Source organism: Rhineura floridana, chromosome 9, assembly GCF_030035675.1.
Source record: "Rhineura floridana isolate rRhiFlo1 chromosome 9, rRhiFlo1.hap2, whole genome shotgun sequence".
NCBI lineage: Eukaryota > Metazoa > Chordata > Lepidosauria > Squamata > Rhineuridae > Rhineura > Rhineura floridana.
The window spans coordinates 28,881,314-28,897,415 of NC_084488.1; the positions used below are offsets into that span (position 1 = coordinate 28,881,314).

The window sequence follows — 16,102 nt, forward strand, 5'->3', positions numbered from 1 at the left end:
CTCCTTCATTCTCACAACAAATAACCCCTTGAGGTTGAATCACTGGACACAATCCAGTCTGCATGTATGTGGAGAGCAGGTGATGGCATGGCTACCAATAGGAGCCAAGCAGGACGCTTCACGACCACCCTTGGACTGGGTGAGCAGTGACTTTGTCTGCACTAGAAATGTAAAATTTCCAGATATTTTGAAGCCATGGAAAAAACCCGTTTTTTTCTGTGTGTTTTTTCCAAAATAAATGAAAAGTTCTGGAAAAATTGAAAAAATGCAATATTAGCACTTTTTACAGATTGAAAGTCACTTTGCTCCTTCAGGAACATCAAATGTAATTATGTACAAGTTGGTTTGGCATAAAAGTATCACATTTGGTATATTAAAAGTACATTTTATTCAAACAATTACTACAAACTGAATTTACTTTTTTAAATTTTTACTTTTTTTTGGCAACAAATAGATCTACAAGATCCTGAACTGTAAGAAGCACCTGAACTGTAAGGAACCTCTTTCGTTTTGCCAGTTTATGAGGAGCAGGCAAACAAACAAACAAAAAACCCAGAAAAAAACATCAACATTAATAACAGAGAAAAATTATTTATGTCTCTGCTAGTCCTCCACAGTGTCAAGCAGACATAAAGCATCCATTCCCATAAAAAGAACAGAAAAAGGGGGGAACCAAGATTCAATGAAACATTTTATTCATTATGCTAAAATAAAACATTCCATAATTCATTTTGTCTTCATTTTTTTCAATTTTTTCAATTTTTCGGGGAAAAAAACAAAAAGGCTTTGGGAAAAAACAGAAAAAGTTTTTTTTCTGGATTTTTCTGGGTTTTTTTTCCGGGCCTTCACATCTCTAGTCTGCACACTTTATTGCAACCAGTTATGTCAAAGCAGAACCTCTTTCAGGCTTTCCATAGGGCACTGTAGTCACCCTTCTTTTCTTCCAGATTTTAATGTTATTGTTGGAATTTTAAGGCTCTAATGTGAACTGTATGTTTTTATGTTGTGCTGGACAACCAGCCAGATGGGAGACTAATAAATTAAATAAATAATAATAATAATAAATAATTCCTGGTGTGCAGGCTGGGTGTGTCTCAGTAAGGGAGCGTAACCACATGCAGGACCTAAGGACAAGCAGATTGCTGGATTGTCCTCTGCAAGCACAGAATGGCTCCGGATTGAGATTATATATATGTAATTATTGTGTTAGTTTAACGGATTAAAACGGTAGCGCTTCTGTCCCGATTTCTAAAATTCCTTTCACACTGCAGTACCTGTTGCGTGAAGGAACAGTAGCTTTTTCAGCCAATATACCAGCTTTTTGCACAACTGACTTTCACACAGCTGCCATGAATGTCTTGTTTTTGTCCCTCACCCTTTATACACATGCACACTGTAGTTCCCCACTATGTAGGAGGTCTAAAATCTTACCTGTCACCATGCAACCCCTCTCCTTTTAGCACCTGATGTATATACATATATACAAACATACATACATACATATATATAGTTGTGGGGGGGATGCTACTGCTACCCATGCCTGCGCTGGAACACCAGTACAATTTTTGCCAGGCAAAAAAACAGTGCGCGCCTAAAGTGCGGGAACACACTGCATGCTGGGATGCCTGTCATGTGAGCAGCTGCAACTAGCGAAAAACTCCTGCGATTTTCCAGGTTCCCAAGCTTGCAAACGGATTATTTCTGTTATTTGTCATGGAAATTAGTGCTAAACTTGCACTATATTCCACTGGAATTCCAGAACTAGTTTGTACACCGTGTAAAAGATCAAATATAACGTGCAAATTACCAGGTAAGAAATTGTCAGAATAACAGAATAAAGTGCAGTGTGAAAGCAGCCACAGACACTGGAAAAGTAGGATACACAGCTGGTGTCTCAGTTTTTTAATTCAACAGTGATCAAACCATGGGTTATGTTACCTGGTGTGCTCATGTGTCTGTTCACATGTATGTTTGAACTCATATCTTACACCTGTATTCCCAGAACTATTAATTTGGGGACATTTTAGTACCACAGATATTATTGCACTGGACATGATTACCTTGGCACACACCAATATTATCTTGGTTATGTATGGGGGATTTTGCAATAACCAATAAATGCCAATATTATTAAGCTTGCTTAGGGGAATTAAATGCAAGCTCCACACAATTTCTTTTATTGTCATTATAATATAATAATTAAGAAGGGATGTTGGAGAGTTCTGGCAGAAACGGGATCAGAAATTGCCCATGTTCACATATTCATCCCGTGTCCAGAATGAAAATTAATCCAGCGCATACCATCTGTCATTCCCTGTTGTTGCTTTCAATCTGCAAATGATAAGTAATTAATTATGTCCCTTCCATTTGGAAAGTGTTTATTTTGTATTGAAATGAATGGGGTGGAAAACATAACATAATTTTAGTTATGTAATTTCACCACAGCAGACGAATAATGTCATTTTTGGCAGACAGGCAAACTGTAACGGAAACAGTGCTGCATACGACAAATGCAGGAATGGAAAACAATGCCTTCTTACATCCATGCTCACAAGGGATCATTAATGGCCAAATTAGAGGTGTTACCTGCACTTCATTAAGCAAATGCAGTCATAATACTGGTCACTATGGGGAGATTCCCCTTTTCTGTACCTAGTCTTTGGAGGATAATTGTCAGGAACCTCTGGAGATTTACTTAATAAAACGATGCTTAGCTTGCTCTTAGCCTGCATTTGTACTATCACTGTGCTTGCTACTAGAATGAAGCTAAATCACACATATGCACACTGGCATAGTCTTGAGGCACGTACAAAGTTCCAACTGAACTGAGCTTCTCAGTAATAATAAGCAGTGGGTGATTTAGAAGGTGCGTAGCTTAGTGGTAGATCATCTGCCTTGCATGCAGAAGGTCTCAGGTTCAATCCCTGCCATTTCCAGGTATGGCTGGGAAAGTCTCCTGCCTGAAATCCTGGAAAGCTTATGCTAGTCATTCTAGATAATGGTGAACTAGATGGGCCAATAGTCTGACTCAGCATAGGGCAGCTTTCTGTTTTCCTGTTCCTTGAGAATTTGAGTAGAACTCTTCAATAAACCGGGTGATGCAGTTGAGGTTTCCTTTAAGGGCCACCAAAGATATTGGGGAAGCTCCAAGGATTCAGATGTACTAGAAGTACAGAGATGCTCTTCTGGCATGCATGCTTATTTGTCCGTTTGTTAGTTTATGGCCAGTTTTCAGGTTGCCTGTCCCGAGGTGACATGCAAGATATGACCAAAGCCGCCCCTAGGCACCGGGAAGCGGGGCAGTTGCCCCGAGCCATGTGCTTTGGGGGGGCCCTGCGCTTGGCGATCTGCATATAAAAGCAGCAGCCGCATCCTCCTCACGCTGAAGTAGCGAGCTGAGAGAAGCGTAGAAACGAGCCGGGAGGAAGAGGTGCAGCGGTGGTTTCCTGACAGCCGCGGTAGCGAGATGGGAAGGAGAAAACCTCACAGCAAGAAAGGCTAAGCGAGTCTACAACGAAGGCTGCAAAAAAGGGAGCTGCAGCCAAAAAATACAAAGCCGCCGCCAACGAAGGCTGCAAAAAAGGGAGCCGCAGCTGCAAGCTCCTAGCAGACAAAATACAAAGCCTCCGCCGCTGCCTGGAGGAAAGGATATATAGAGAGAGAAAGAATGGGGGGGGCAGTTATGCTTTTGCTCCAGGCCCCACACATGCTAAGGGAGGGCCTGGATATGACTATATATTCCCAGTAACCTCCTCCCCAGCCATGTGGAGGTAAGGGAAAGAGAAGTGTCTGATGGTCTTTGTAGCCTACTAGTTTGGTCTTCCTCACAGACACTGCTAGGGTGTGTCTGTTCCTTCAGGGAAGGAGGGCTATGTTGAGTCTTGGCAGATATAGACTGGGTGTATTTTGTCAATCTCAGCAATATGAGGATTTTACTTTAGGGATCTTGGCCAGTGTTCCTTTGCTTCCTGCCTGTTGATACTTAAAGCTCTCCAGTCAAACACAGAATTAAAAAATGATCCTCTTGAAAAATGTCTTATACAAAGACTTCGGGTTTTTATTTTATTTTATAACCAACATAATTAAACCCAAATAAATCGCTCTGCATTGTCATTTTGTTATGATTTTCATAAATCAAAGATTTGTGGTCTGTTTGAAATGGTTAATATCTAATGGTTAGAATTTGATGTTAATTTGCTTTTATTTTTTCAATATGTTTTTATTAGTTTTCAAAATAAGTAACTACAAATAACAAAATATTCTGCTACATAAATAATGTTAATTTGCTTTGAATAAATTGGATTTTAATTTTATTTCAATTAGAACTTCACCAAGCTTATTTTGTAATTTTTTCTTTTCTTTTCACATGCTGCAAAGTAAAGGACACAACCTGGTTTGAAGAACCCTTCTAAGAACATGGCAGAGCCGCTTCAGTGGGCCAGATACCACTGGCGGCGCCTGATATCTGCAGAAGAAAGGGATGTTGGCAGTTCCCCACAGCCAGCCAAGACAACCAGTAAACATAGGACAGTTATACCATGTCTGGGGCATTTTAATGAAGAATATGAAAAAGTGTCCAGACTGTATAAGAATAACAGAATACGGACTACAAAGTACAGATTATGGACCTTTATCCCAAGGAACATATCTGAACAATTTCACAGGTAAAGCACTGTATGGTTAAATTAAATGGTTGACTTTTCGCCGAGCCTTGAAGACCTGGCTCTTCAGGCAGGCCTATGGGATCTCTGGGGTGGGTTAGGTTCTATACTATGTTAGCGTAGGATGGTTCTGTTAGACGAGATGCTATGATATTAATACTGTGATGATGATTATGTATATATTGAGTGTATTTTATATTGTACGTCGCCCAGAGTGTCCGTTCAGTCGGACAGATGGGCGTCTGATAAATAAAATTTTATTATTATTATTATTAATCAGATAGTATTGGTTGCAACATCCAGAATAATAGCCACCTTAGCTTGTCACCACAATAAATATTAAGAAGTCTTGTGGCACCTGTACGACTAACACCTGTAGGACTAACATTTTGGTGTCAGATGCATGAAGTGTTATCCTTAGTTGACAGTAAACAGTGGAGTGAGATGACAATGAAATAGAAAAAGTATAGCATGTAATAATTTAATGAAAGCTTAAATGCATGCAAAATTAGCACAGTGACTGTTCACAACAGCAGTAATTGATGAAAACATAGATGATTGGGGCTTCTGCCTTCTTTTATATGTGGCTCTCTAGCTACATCCACTTTCTGGTACATAGGCCTGTACCCGTGAACTGTTGCAGGCCACCATGGCATCATTGCTCTCCCTGCCTGAACTTGCCAACATATTGAATATGCAGAGCTTGGAAAAGTTACTCTTTTTGAACTACAACTCCCATCAGCCCCAGCCAGCATGGCCACTGGATTGGGCTGATGGGAGTTGTAGTTCAAAAAAGTAACTTTTCCAAGCTCTGTGAATATGTGTCCATGTGCTGTGACCACACCAGGTTTGTTCTTTCTCTGTGATCTGCCTTTTTCTTCCTGCCTCCCTGTCACAGGCCCCATTCCTGCTTCTAGGGGCCTCAGTAGGGTAGGGATACCCCCTGAACCCTCTCAATTGATGGTGACATTATTCAGAGCTGTTGGTGTAGGAGGTGCTGTGATGGACATGTATGCTGAACAGACTGAGAAGAGTTGCTTTTGTATGTTGACAGTGCCCCCATCAACCCTAACCAGCATGGCCAGTGATCAGGGATGATGGGGGTGGCACCATGTTAGCAACCTCTGTTCTAAATCAGTGGGCCAGAATTTTAAAAAACAAAAACAGGGCATTTTGATTCTCTTGCCTTTTCCACACCATGTACTGAGGATTACATTCTTGTACACAATCACTAGCACAGTTAGAACAATTATTTCACAATTAACATGCATCGACAGAAAAAAAGACCAGCATTTTCTATTCCTTAAAGCCCCCTTAAGTGATCTTGTCTGTGTACTGTGTTGGCTACCCCAGAGTTAGAATCTCCATTCCATGCTTTCCCTCTTGACAAATGTCAAGCACCACTTTCATATACAGGATAGACTCTCCACCACCTTAATGGGCCCTGCCTACCAGAGAAAAGAGGAAAAATACTCTGATTCACTTTTCTTTTCCTACTTACATGGGTTTGTCAATAGTTGGACTGATCTAAATGTACAGAGGTTTCCAGGGGGCAGACCTTTAGGTGGGGGAAGTGCTTATCAAATTTGACAAGGCACCCAAGGAATCTCTCTTGTTATTTTTACAGTTTTTAAAACTAAACAAAGGCAGCAACTGGTTACTGGTTATTTTAGAAATCTGTTTAGAATGGTACTGGGAATGATGCTACATTATGATGTATCATGGTTCCCAGGACATTGTTTGGAGTGGGGAGATGGCTTCCCCCTATAGACCCATCACGTTGCATCATCTCGTAGTGTCATTCTCCATGTCATTCTTCTTAAGTGACTGGCTGCTGAGTGCAGCATTTGCCCTTGGTAGCTTTTAAGGGGGAGGAGATGGAAAACCCACCCGCCCACCTCATTAGATTGTAAAATCCCCACTCCTTACAGTGCTATGGTTTTTGTGGGTACAAACCTTTTGCAGAAGTTCCAAGTGTGTTTACTGAAGGACAAAGATCCAGTGAAGTGGAGTCATGCACAGCCCTAGTTAATAGTTCATTTAATTGCCTACATGCTGGCTAGTCATGCTTCACAGGTAACATAACACTTCTGTTTGTAATCTCATGGAATGCACACAGTCATAGCATGTATGCACATGCTTTGGCACACAAGTGGCAACTTAACATCCTTAACAAGCTGATTTAAATACAAATCTGAAGTTAACTGATACTTTCTTAGGTGTGTCATATCCAGCTCCAGACCATTTTCTTTTTTACACTCCCTTCAATGGCTGACACCAACATCCTACGTGTTGTTCTGTTCTTTTGTTTCTTTCAGAGTTGCCAATTTATATTTCTTATTTATAGTTCTGCTAAACTGGGTTCCAGCGGTGGAAGCCTTTCGGAAAGAAATCACAATGATCCCTCTCGTTGTGGTTCTCACAATTATTGCAGTGAAAGATGGCCTGGAGGATTATGCAAAATACAAATTAGACAAAAAAATAAACAACTTAGTGACCCAGGTCTACCGTAGGTAAGTAAATCAGAAACAATGTTACCGTTGCTTTTGACAAATGCAGTATTACAATTACTGCTCACCTTCTCCATCAAACCTATTGTTCATCCAACCCACTATCCTATCTCTGAAAATAATCAAAGGCATGCCAAATCTTCCTTGGGGTTGGGCGTAAGGTTTTCCTGAATGAAACTGAATATTTAGATCGATTCCACTCTGGCTTCCAGTCCAGTTTTGAGACTGAAACTGCCTTGGCCACCCTGGTGGATGACCTGTGCTGGGAGATGGATGAGTGGAGTGAGATCCTGTTGATTCTTCTGGGCCACAGTGGTTTTCTGTACCATTGGTATCTGGGTTGTCTAACATGGATGAATTTATGTGTGATTTGGTGGGGGGAGTGTGTACAGTTGCAGGAATTTTCCATAAGCCAGCCTATCCCAGCCTGGTGCCCTCAAGATGTTGTGGACTACAACGCTTGTACTGGCTGGGGCTGATGGGAGTTGTGGTCCAAAACATCTGAAAGGCACCATAAAAACTGCCATAAGCCATGGGGAGCTGCAAAGAACCGAAGCCTTTTGTTGCCACACATCCCCTTCTTATCTGGGGAGAGGAGTGGGTGCAGAGCTTGGAAGATTACTTTTAAAAAGGAATAAATTACCATTACAGTTACAATTGGTCTAAAAGGAATTGATTACTTTACCATTACTCAAAAGTAATCACTACAATTAACTACAGTTATGTGATGATGGACTGCCTTCAAGTCGATTCTGACTTATGGCGACCCTATGAATAGGGTTTTCATGGTAAGCTGTATTCAGAGGTGGTTTACCATTGCCTTCTTCTGAGGCTGAGAGGCAGTGACTGGCCCAAAGTCACCCAGTGCGCTTCATGACTGCGTGGGGATTCGAACCCTGGTCTCCCAGGTTGTAGTCCAACACCTTAACCACTACACCACACTGGCTGTTTTAAAAAAACCTAGCGTGCCTACAAGGTTGTTCTGGTCTTGGCTGCTGCACACCTAAGTAGCTTAAAACAACATTGAAAATGAACACACACACACAGAGGTAATGGAACAATACTTTTTATCCTTAAGATAGCAGTGGTGGTCTCTCTGCTAGTAAGGGAGGCAGGGAGAGAGGCAGAGGTCACTGCTCACATCTTTGCGCTTCAAACCAAGTGCAACCCTCACACACACTCTCAGCCAGCACTGTCTGTCACTCAACCACCTCCTGGACCCTGCCCTGCCATCCACTAAGGCACACCCATCGAAGCAAACATTTTCCCCAGGGTGCAAAGAAGTTAAAACACTGCAAATGCAGCAAAGTAGCCAGAGAGGGTGGTGGAGGCCACTTTGCACACCAGGTGCAAACACAGTATTAACACACACACACTCGCACGTCGTCTGTCCCTTCCACAGTTCTTTATCTCCGTTCCGGTGCTGCCTCCTTCTCTTCCTTCATCCACATCCTTGCCCTCTGGCTACTTTCTCCCTCCACTGCATTCTTCCCCACCATTGTCCATTTTTTAAACAATTGTTTTCTCCACTCCACCCCCATCTCGTTCTCTACCTCCTCCCTCATCACCTCCTAAACACTCACAGAACATGAGGGAAGAGCAATGCTGCACAGAAACCCAGTTTGAGGCACATGATTTTCATCCACGAATCAGAGGAGCAGAAGACTTCCCCTGCTCCCCCCCTCAGTAGCACCCAAAAGCAGGGCCGGATTAAGCTGAGGAGGGCCCCTAGGCTGATTCTGAGCCGCCCGCCGTCCCATCCCATCCCCCCCCCGCTTCACCTACCTTTGTGCTTTTTTTGTGGCTGCTCGCACTGCACGTGCTGGTTTGCCATCAATCAAGATGGCAGCCGAGGTTTTCCTAGTGGGCTGAAGCCTCTGTCGCCATCTTGGTTGATGGCAGCAATGAGCACATGTAGCACGCATGCGTGCCATCAGCCAAGATGGCAGCAGAGGCTTCAGTCCCTTAGGGAAACCTCAGCTGCAATCTTGATTGATGGCAAACCGCAAAAAACAGCGGAGAAAAAGGTAAGTGAAGCGGGGGGATGGCGGGCGTTTCGGAAGCTCTTGTCCTGTGATCCGCACCTCCTGTCCTGCTTCCGTGGATCGCAGGCCCCCAAGAGCTCCGGGCCCCCAGGCTTCAGCCTACTAATCCTAATGGATAATCTGGCCCTGCCCAAAAGTAATGCTGGAAACATTACAATTATTCCTAAAATTACTACTTGTTCTGTTACAGTCAAAATGTAAAGAAATTACCTACTCGTTCCTAAAAAAAAAAAAATTACAAGTTTTTGTAACTAATTACTTCCACTCTCTGGGTGGGTAGAAGAAAGGTGTATCTCAATCCAGGCATCTTACCTGCCTGTGATTACATTATAGTTTGTAAATATTGAGGTGTTTCTTTTAGTGGCTGCTCAGGAAGAGGAACAGACTGTTGCAAGCATAAATATGGCTGGCTTCCTCATTTCATTTCTCTGTATGCCCTCCTCTTATGACTGCTGTGGCTGGTATCTGACAGGGGAATGGAAGCAGCGGGACATTCAGAGAGCTCCCCTCTCTGAAGAAGGAAGTCTAAGCAACAGGAGACTCTGTTTGTTCGTTTGTTTATTTAACAAAATATATATTAACAAGAACAGCATTTATAACCTGTCCTTCACCCAAAGGTCCCAGGGTGGGTTACAGCAGTTTTAAAATACAGCATTAAAAACAATTAAAAACAACCTAAAACCACAAAATCAGGTGGGTCTTCAATATATACGTCTTGGGTGTCAAAGGCTAGGGTAACGAGGTGTTTGATTGTATACCACTTGATTGTAAAAATACTCTTAAGAGGTTTACAAGAAACATTAAAATTATCAGTAAAAATAATTTAGAACCTTAAACTACATTTTATATATGCAGTCCTATGTATGCCTGCTCAAAAATAAGTCTCATTGAATTCAGTGAGGCTACTTCTTTCTTCCTCTCTAAGGAACGGTAAAACAATATATTCAAGCAAAATAATAATAACAATGATAATACAACAGCTGAAATAAGTAGGAGAGTTCAAAAGCCTGGTGGAAAAAGAAAGGCTTTCCCTGCCCTCCTAAACACAAGCAGTGAAGGAGCCACACAGATCCTTTAGTGGAGGGGGATCTAGACATGGGAGGGGGCCGCCCCAGAAAAGTCCCTGACACTTATTGTCACCTTATGAATATCTGAAGAGACAAATGAAAGAGACCTCTACAGAAGATCTTAGATCTTGGGCAGGATCATATGGAGGAAGGCAGTCTTTCATGTAATTGGTTTCCAAGTCTTTTAGGGCTTTATAGGTAAAAACCAGCACTTTGTGCCTGAAACAAATAGGCAGCTTTTCCTATTTCCTGAAAGGCATGAAGAGCTAAGTATCTGAAGGGTGTATAATGTGTGACTACAAGAGAAAGAAAGTCACTGTACACATCCAGCCCTATTCAGGTGAGGCTCTTACTGCAAGATCACAATTGCCCTGCAGTGCTCCAGCCCTGGTCCCTGATGTGTTTGTTGGCTGCGTGTTGCCCATCAGATTCAAGGAAGAGCTTCAATACATTGATTCTTGTGCAAGTAGGTTGCTATATATGATCATTACCTCTCAATGGAAGGTGCAGTAGTATGATAGTGCAGACTGGGCACACATACACTGAACTCTATATTTTTGACCCCCAGTTCCACAACAGTGTCCATTGTGTGGGTACTAGAGGCATGGCAAGTACACCAAAGGGGAGTCAAGCGTGCACAGTTCTGCTTCCCAATGTCACATAGACTCTATACACAGTCAGAGCCTCGCCTACATAGAACTTTTGCATGCAAGGTAGATGATCGAGACTACACTTGACAAATTAAAGTTAACATTTGTACTTCTTTCTTACCAGGAAATATTTTGAACATGCCTAATTCGATCTGATCATAGAATTTCCTTTGTTCATATAAAGTCACAATTGAATGACTACGTAACAAAAACTTTTGTTTTTCCTGGGGGAGAAGTTAGTGGATTTTTAAGTACTTTTAAGCACTTGGGCTTTCAAAGTATATAGTGCACTTGGCTTTCAAAAAGCTTTTGAAAAGGTACCTCACCACAGACTTCTGTGTAAGCGTAGCAGTGATGGAGTAAGAGGAAAGGTGGATCAGGAACTGGTTAAGTAGCAGGAAGCAGAGAGTAGGAATAAATGGACAGTTCTCCCAGTGGAGGGCTGTAGAAAGTGGAGTTCCCCAAGGATCGGTATTGGGACCTACACATTTTAACTTGTTCGTAAACGATCTAGAGTTAGGGGTGAGCAGTGAGGTGGCCAAGATTGCTGAGGATACTAAATTGTTCCAGGGTATTAAAACATGAAAGGATTGCAAAGAGCTCCAAAAGGACCTCTCCAAATTGAGTGAATGGGTGGTAAAATGGCAAATGCAATTCAGTGTAAACAACTGTAAAGTTATGCATACTGGAGCAAAAAATCTTAATTTCACATGTTCGTGGGGTCTGAACTGGCAGTGACTGACCAGGGACAAAACCTTGGGCTTGTAGTAGATAGCTCAATGCAGATGTCAACCCAGCGTGTGGTAGCTGTGACAAAGGCAAATTCTATGCTAGGGATCATTTGGAAAGTTATTGAAAATAGAACTGCCAATATCATAATGTTATATAAAACTTTGGTGCAGCTGCATTTGGAAAACTGTGTACAGTTCTATTATTATTATTTTTTATTTATTACATTTGTATACTGCCCCATAGCCAAAGCTCTCTGGGCGGTTTACAACAATTAAAAACATTAAAAACAAATACACAAATATACAAATTAAAAACACTTTAAAAAAAAACAATTTAAAAACACATGCTAAAATGCCTGGGAGAAGAGGAAAGTCTTGACCTGGCGCCAAAAAGATAACAGTGTTGGTGCCAGGTGCACCTTGTCAGGCAAATCATTCCATAATTTGGGGACCACCACTGAGAAGGCCCTCTCCCTTGTTGCCATCCTCCCAGCTTCCCTCGGAGTAGGCACCTGGAGGAGGGCCTCTGATGTTGAGCATAGTGTATGGGTGGGTTCGTGTTGGGAGAGGCGTTCCATCAGGTATTGTGGTCCCAAGCCATGTGGTCCCAAGCAGATCTAGTCACCTCACCTTAAAAAGGTTATTGTAGAACTGCAAAAGGTTCAGAAAAGTGCAACCAAAATGATCAAGTGGATGAAGTGGCTCCCCTTTGAGGAAAGATTGCAACATTTGGGGCTTTTTAGTTTAGAGAAAAGGCGAGTAAGAGGTAACATGATAGAAGTGTATAAAATTATGTATCACATGGGCAAAGTGGATAGAGACGTTTTCTCTCATTAGAACTGGTGGTCATCCAATGAAGCTGAATGATGGAAGATTCAAGACAAAAGAAAGTACTTCTTCACACAGTGCATAGTTAAACTATGTAACTTGCTCCCACAAGGGGCAGTGATGGCCACAAACTTGGATGGCTTTAAAAGAGCATTAGACAAATTCATGGAGAAAAGGTCTATCAGTAGCTACTAGCCATGATGGCTGTGCTCTGCCTCTTCATGTGTGGAGGTTTGGTGTTTTCAGGGCAACTGGTTGGCCACAGTGAGAACAGGATGCTGGACTAGGTGGGCCATTGGCCTGATCCTGCAGGCTCTTAAGTGTGTGGCAGTTTATTGCTTACAGTGTTTTCCTACTAGTTTATCATTTTTTAAGATAGGGTTGCCCCCTTTCCTGTTTTTTTCCCCCCAGAAATGCAAAGAGATACATAGAGAAGTTCTGGAAAGAGGTTAAAGTTGGTGATTTTATCCGACTGTCATGCAATGAGAAAATTCCCGCTGACATGGTGCTGATATATACTAGTGATGGCGATGGAATCTGTCACCTTGAAACATCAAGCCTTGATGGAGAGACCAACCTAAAACAGAGGCAGGTTGTAAAAGGATATGCTGAGCAGGTATAAACTAGCACTTGTTGGGATAAACTGGCACTTGTTGGGAGAAAGCCTCAGTATAATCGATATCATAATGATGCTGGAAGAAAAAATCCTTTACATTTTACTAGTTTTTGACAGTGCTGTTTGTACCTGATTTGGGACTCCTGGCTCTGTTTGTTCTGTCTCCAGTATACCTGTCTCCTTCCCTCTCCCCCCCCCCCGCCACTTTGCACACAAGGAAAAGCTTTTGCATGAATAGGGAACACAGACAGCAACCACATTCTTTCTTCTGGCAGCAGCCCCTGTGTCTCATGGGATGTCGTTCCAGAGACACTCCCTCACTTGATCTTGGTGAATGTTGACATTCACCACATTTTGGGCATTCACCGCAACAGAGATTATTCATCTTTATTAGCACTCAATCCATACAAAGCTCTGCAAGCAATTATTTTATCCCCACAACTATGAGAGACACTATCTCATAGCTTCCATTTCACAGCTGGGAGAATGGCAGCTGAGTGACAGGTCTGCAAATATTTTATATATATAAGAAATCCAAGACAGGGTTTAATCAGCCCATGTATATTATTATACCATATATTATACACCCCCATGCTATGACTAGTTAGGTATCAAGTCAAAGGAGTCGCTTATGACTGGAATCTTCTACCTTAAAAAGAAAAACTCCTTTCCCCCCTCTACTTGTTTGCCAGTTGTATTTCTACCTCTTCATAAAAAAGTAAACAGTTTTTACTTATATGGCACATGAAACTTGATTAAACGGTGAGGCCATGTATCTACCTAGTCCAGTATTTTCTAGTCTGATAGGCCTTGGCTCTCTGTGTTTCTCAAATAGAGGTCTGTATTAGACCACCTGCTACTGAAGATGTTGGGAACTGAATCTGAGATGTCATACGTGCATAGCAGGCATTCTGATGCTTGGCTATGGGCCCTTTATCAGTCATTAAAAATACTCTTTCTTCATTTGCTAAACAGTGTTTCTTCTCTTTCCCTAGGATTTGTCCAATAAGCAGTAAAGTAGACCATGTGTAGTCTGTGAACCTGTTCAGTTCTCTGAGGATCTAGATTTAGCAATACCTGGGTTTTACATCAAGTTGTCATGCCAGCTAGGGGGACAGATGTGAAAAGAAACAATACTATTTGTTGACACAAGAATTCATTATGTCTAGAAGTTGCTGCTTTCTATGTTTGAGCTTCATTTTTCCCCCTTTCCCTCCATCCATATATAGGGCACTGAAGTTGATCCAGAAGCTTTCTCAAGTAGAATAGAATGTGAGGCCCCTAACAATGATCTCACCAGGTTCCGGGGCTTTATGTAAGTAATTTGGGGTAAGCTCTTAACGCTGTTTGCTGTCTCCGCTTGATACAGTCTTATAGCACTCATATTAAAGCAAGGGTCAGCAACTAGCAGTCTCCAGGCCAAACCTAGCTTGATGGCTGCCGGTTGGTCCCTCATTTGCCAACCAAGAGGCAAATGGGGGCTGGAGGTACAAGGGATTATGGAATGTGACTTGACAGCAAGTTGCTTTTGGGGGTGGATTTTTGACTTACCATCAAAAATGGGGGGGTGCATTGAAAGTGTCCTCTTCAGAGTGCCCTGGCAGTTACTTGCCCCCAAAACACCAAACCTCCACACATGAAGATATTTTCAAAGAAGACAAGATGCTCTGTCGTGTATTCTTTTAAAAGTCTGTCCATGGGTGTTACAGTGTATGCTGAATATTTGTGAACACAAAAGCACTCACTCTTGAGGAGCATCCCTAAACAGATAACGATTACAGCTGGACTTGTGTTAATGTCTTTACAGTGAACATTCAGATAAGGAGCGAGTGGGCCTGAGTAAGGAAAACTTGCTGATGAGAGGATGCACTGTCAGAAATACAGAAACTGTTGTTGGCATTGTGGTGTATGCAGGTCAGTGCCATGGCTAGAAATCGCTGGGTTACACTGCCTGAGAAACAGAAGGAAGCCATCCATTGCCATCACTTGCAAACACAAAGGGAGGTATTCAACTAAGTCCTACTTGGAATGGACCCATTGAAATTAATGGGCATTACTAACTTAGGTTCATTAATTTCAGTGGACCTACTGTGAGTAGGACTTGACTACAACCCAAATAAATTGTATCCAATGCTAGCCCTACTCAGTAGACCCATTGATATTAATGGACATAGGCTTATTAATTTCAGTGAGTCTATTCTAAGTAGGACGAACATTACATACAACTCTTCATTGGATACATCCTAAAGTTTTGTGTGACAAAGACTATCCTAGTTGTGTAACAGTTGAATATAGAGGATTAGCCCATTATAATGCCAGGTGAGGGTTGGAAGTGAGGTCTAGTAAATTGCAAAGACTCCTGGCATCAGTTTCTTGGACAGGGGACAGGGTTTTTTCTGTAGTTCCATAGAATTTAATTTTATTTATTTAAAAAAAATATTTCGATGGCCTCCTTCAATTCAAAATGTCCAGGGCAGTTTATAGTAACAGAGCAGAACATCTTAGACTAGTAAAACGTAGCACTAAAATGATACTAGTAGATTTTAAGAAACACAGAAGTTAAAATTCCTGGGAAATAGAAAGGATTCTACCTGGTGCCTAAAATACATTAACATAGGCTAAAGGCTTGCCTCTCTAAAGAGACAATTGGGGCACCACAACTGATTGGGGCGGGGTTGCACTGGGAACAGAGTCTGCCCCTTTCTGCATAGCAACTGGGTTTTTTACTTCTTGGTCAAACCGGAGTAAGGTTATGCAGCTGTGGACAGTCTGGCCCTCAGAGTATTCCAGTGGAGGCTTGTATATGGGGCACTCCCCACCAACCTTTATCTGCCCTCAGCCAACCTCCCCTCCCCACCTGCCTTCCTGTTTACAACCAGTCCAGGGGATGGTCCTGCCTTTCAGCTTCCTCCTCCTTAGTTCCAATTTTGCCCTGGTAGACCACAGAAGGGAGGAGGAGGAGGAAAAACTAGCATTAGTTGTCTGTGTCATTGA

At 42.2% G+C, this 16,102-nt stretch overlaps 1 protein-coding gene across 7 annotated transcripts in view; it reads left to right on the forward strand.

Moving 5' to 3' along the window:
• The window catches only part of ATP10D (ATPase phospholipid transporting 10D (putative)), a 79,075-nt gene that overhangs the window by 18,589 nt on the left and 44,384 nt on the right, over nucleotides 1-16,102 (forward strand). For 3 of the 7 annotated variants that reach the window (XM_061584443.1, XM_061584449.1, XM_061584448.1), the window contains exons 2-6: nucleotides 4,383-4,664; nucleotides 6,980-7,174; nucleotides 12,904-13,108; nucleotides 14,338-14,423; nucleotides 14,916-15,022. In XM_061584443.1, coding sequence (XP_061440427.1) covers nucleotides 4,383-4,664; nucleotides 6,980-7,174; nucleotides 12,904-13,108; nucleotides 14,338-14,423; nucleotides 14,916-15,022 — 875 coding nt within the window. Of the gene's footprint in view, nucleotides 1-3,293; nucleotides 3,771-4,377; nucleotides 4,665-6,979; nucleotides 7,175-12,903; nucleotides 13,109-14,337; nucleotides 14,424-14,915; nucleotides 15,023-16,102 lie in introns of those variants that run through there. The other 4 variants (XM_061584445.1, XM_061584447.1, XM_061584444.1 and 1 more) reach the window with 3 other exon arrangements.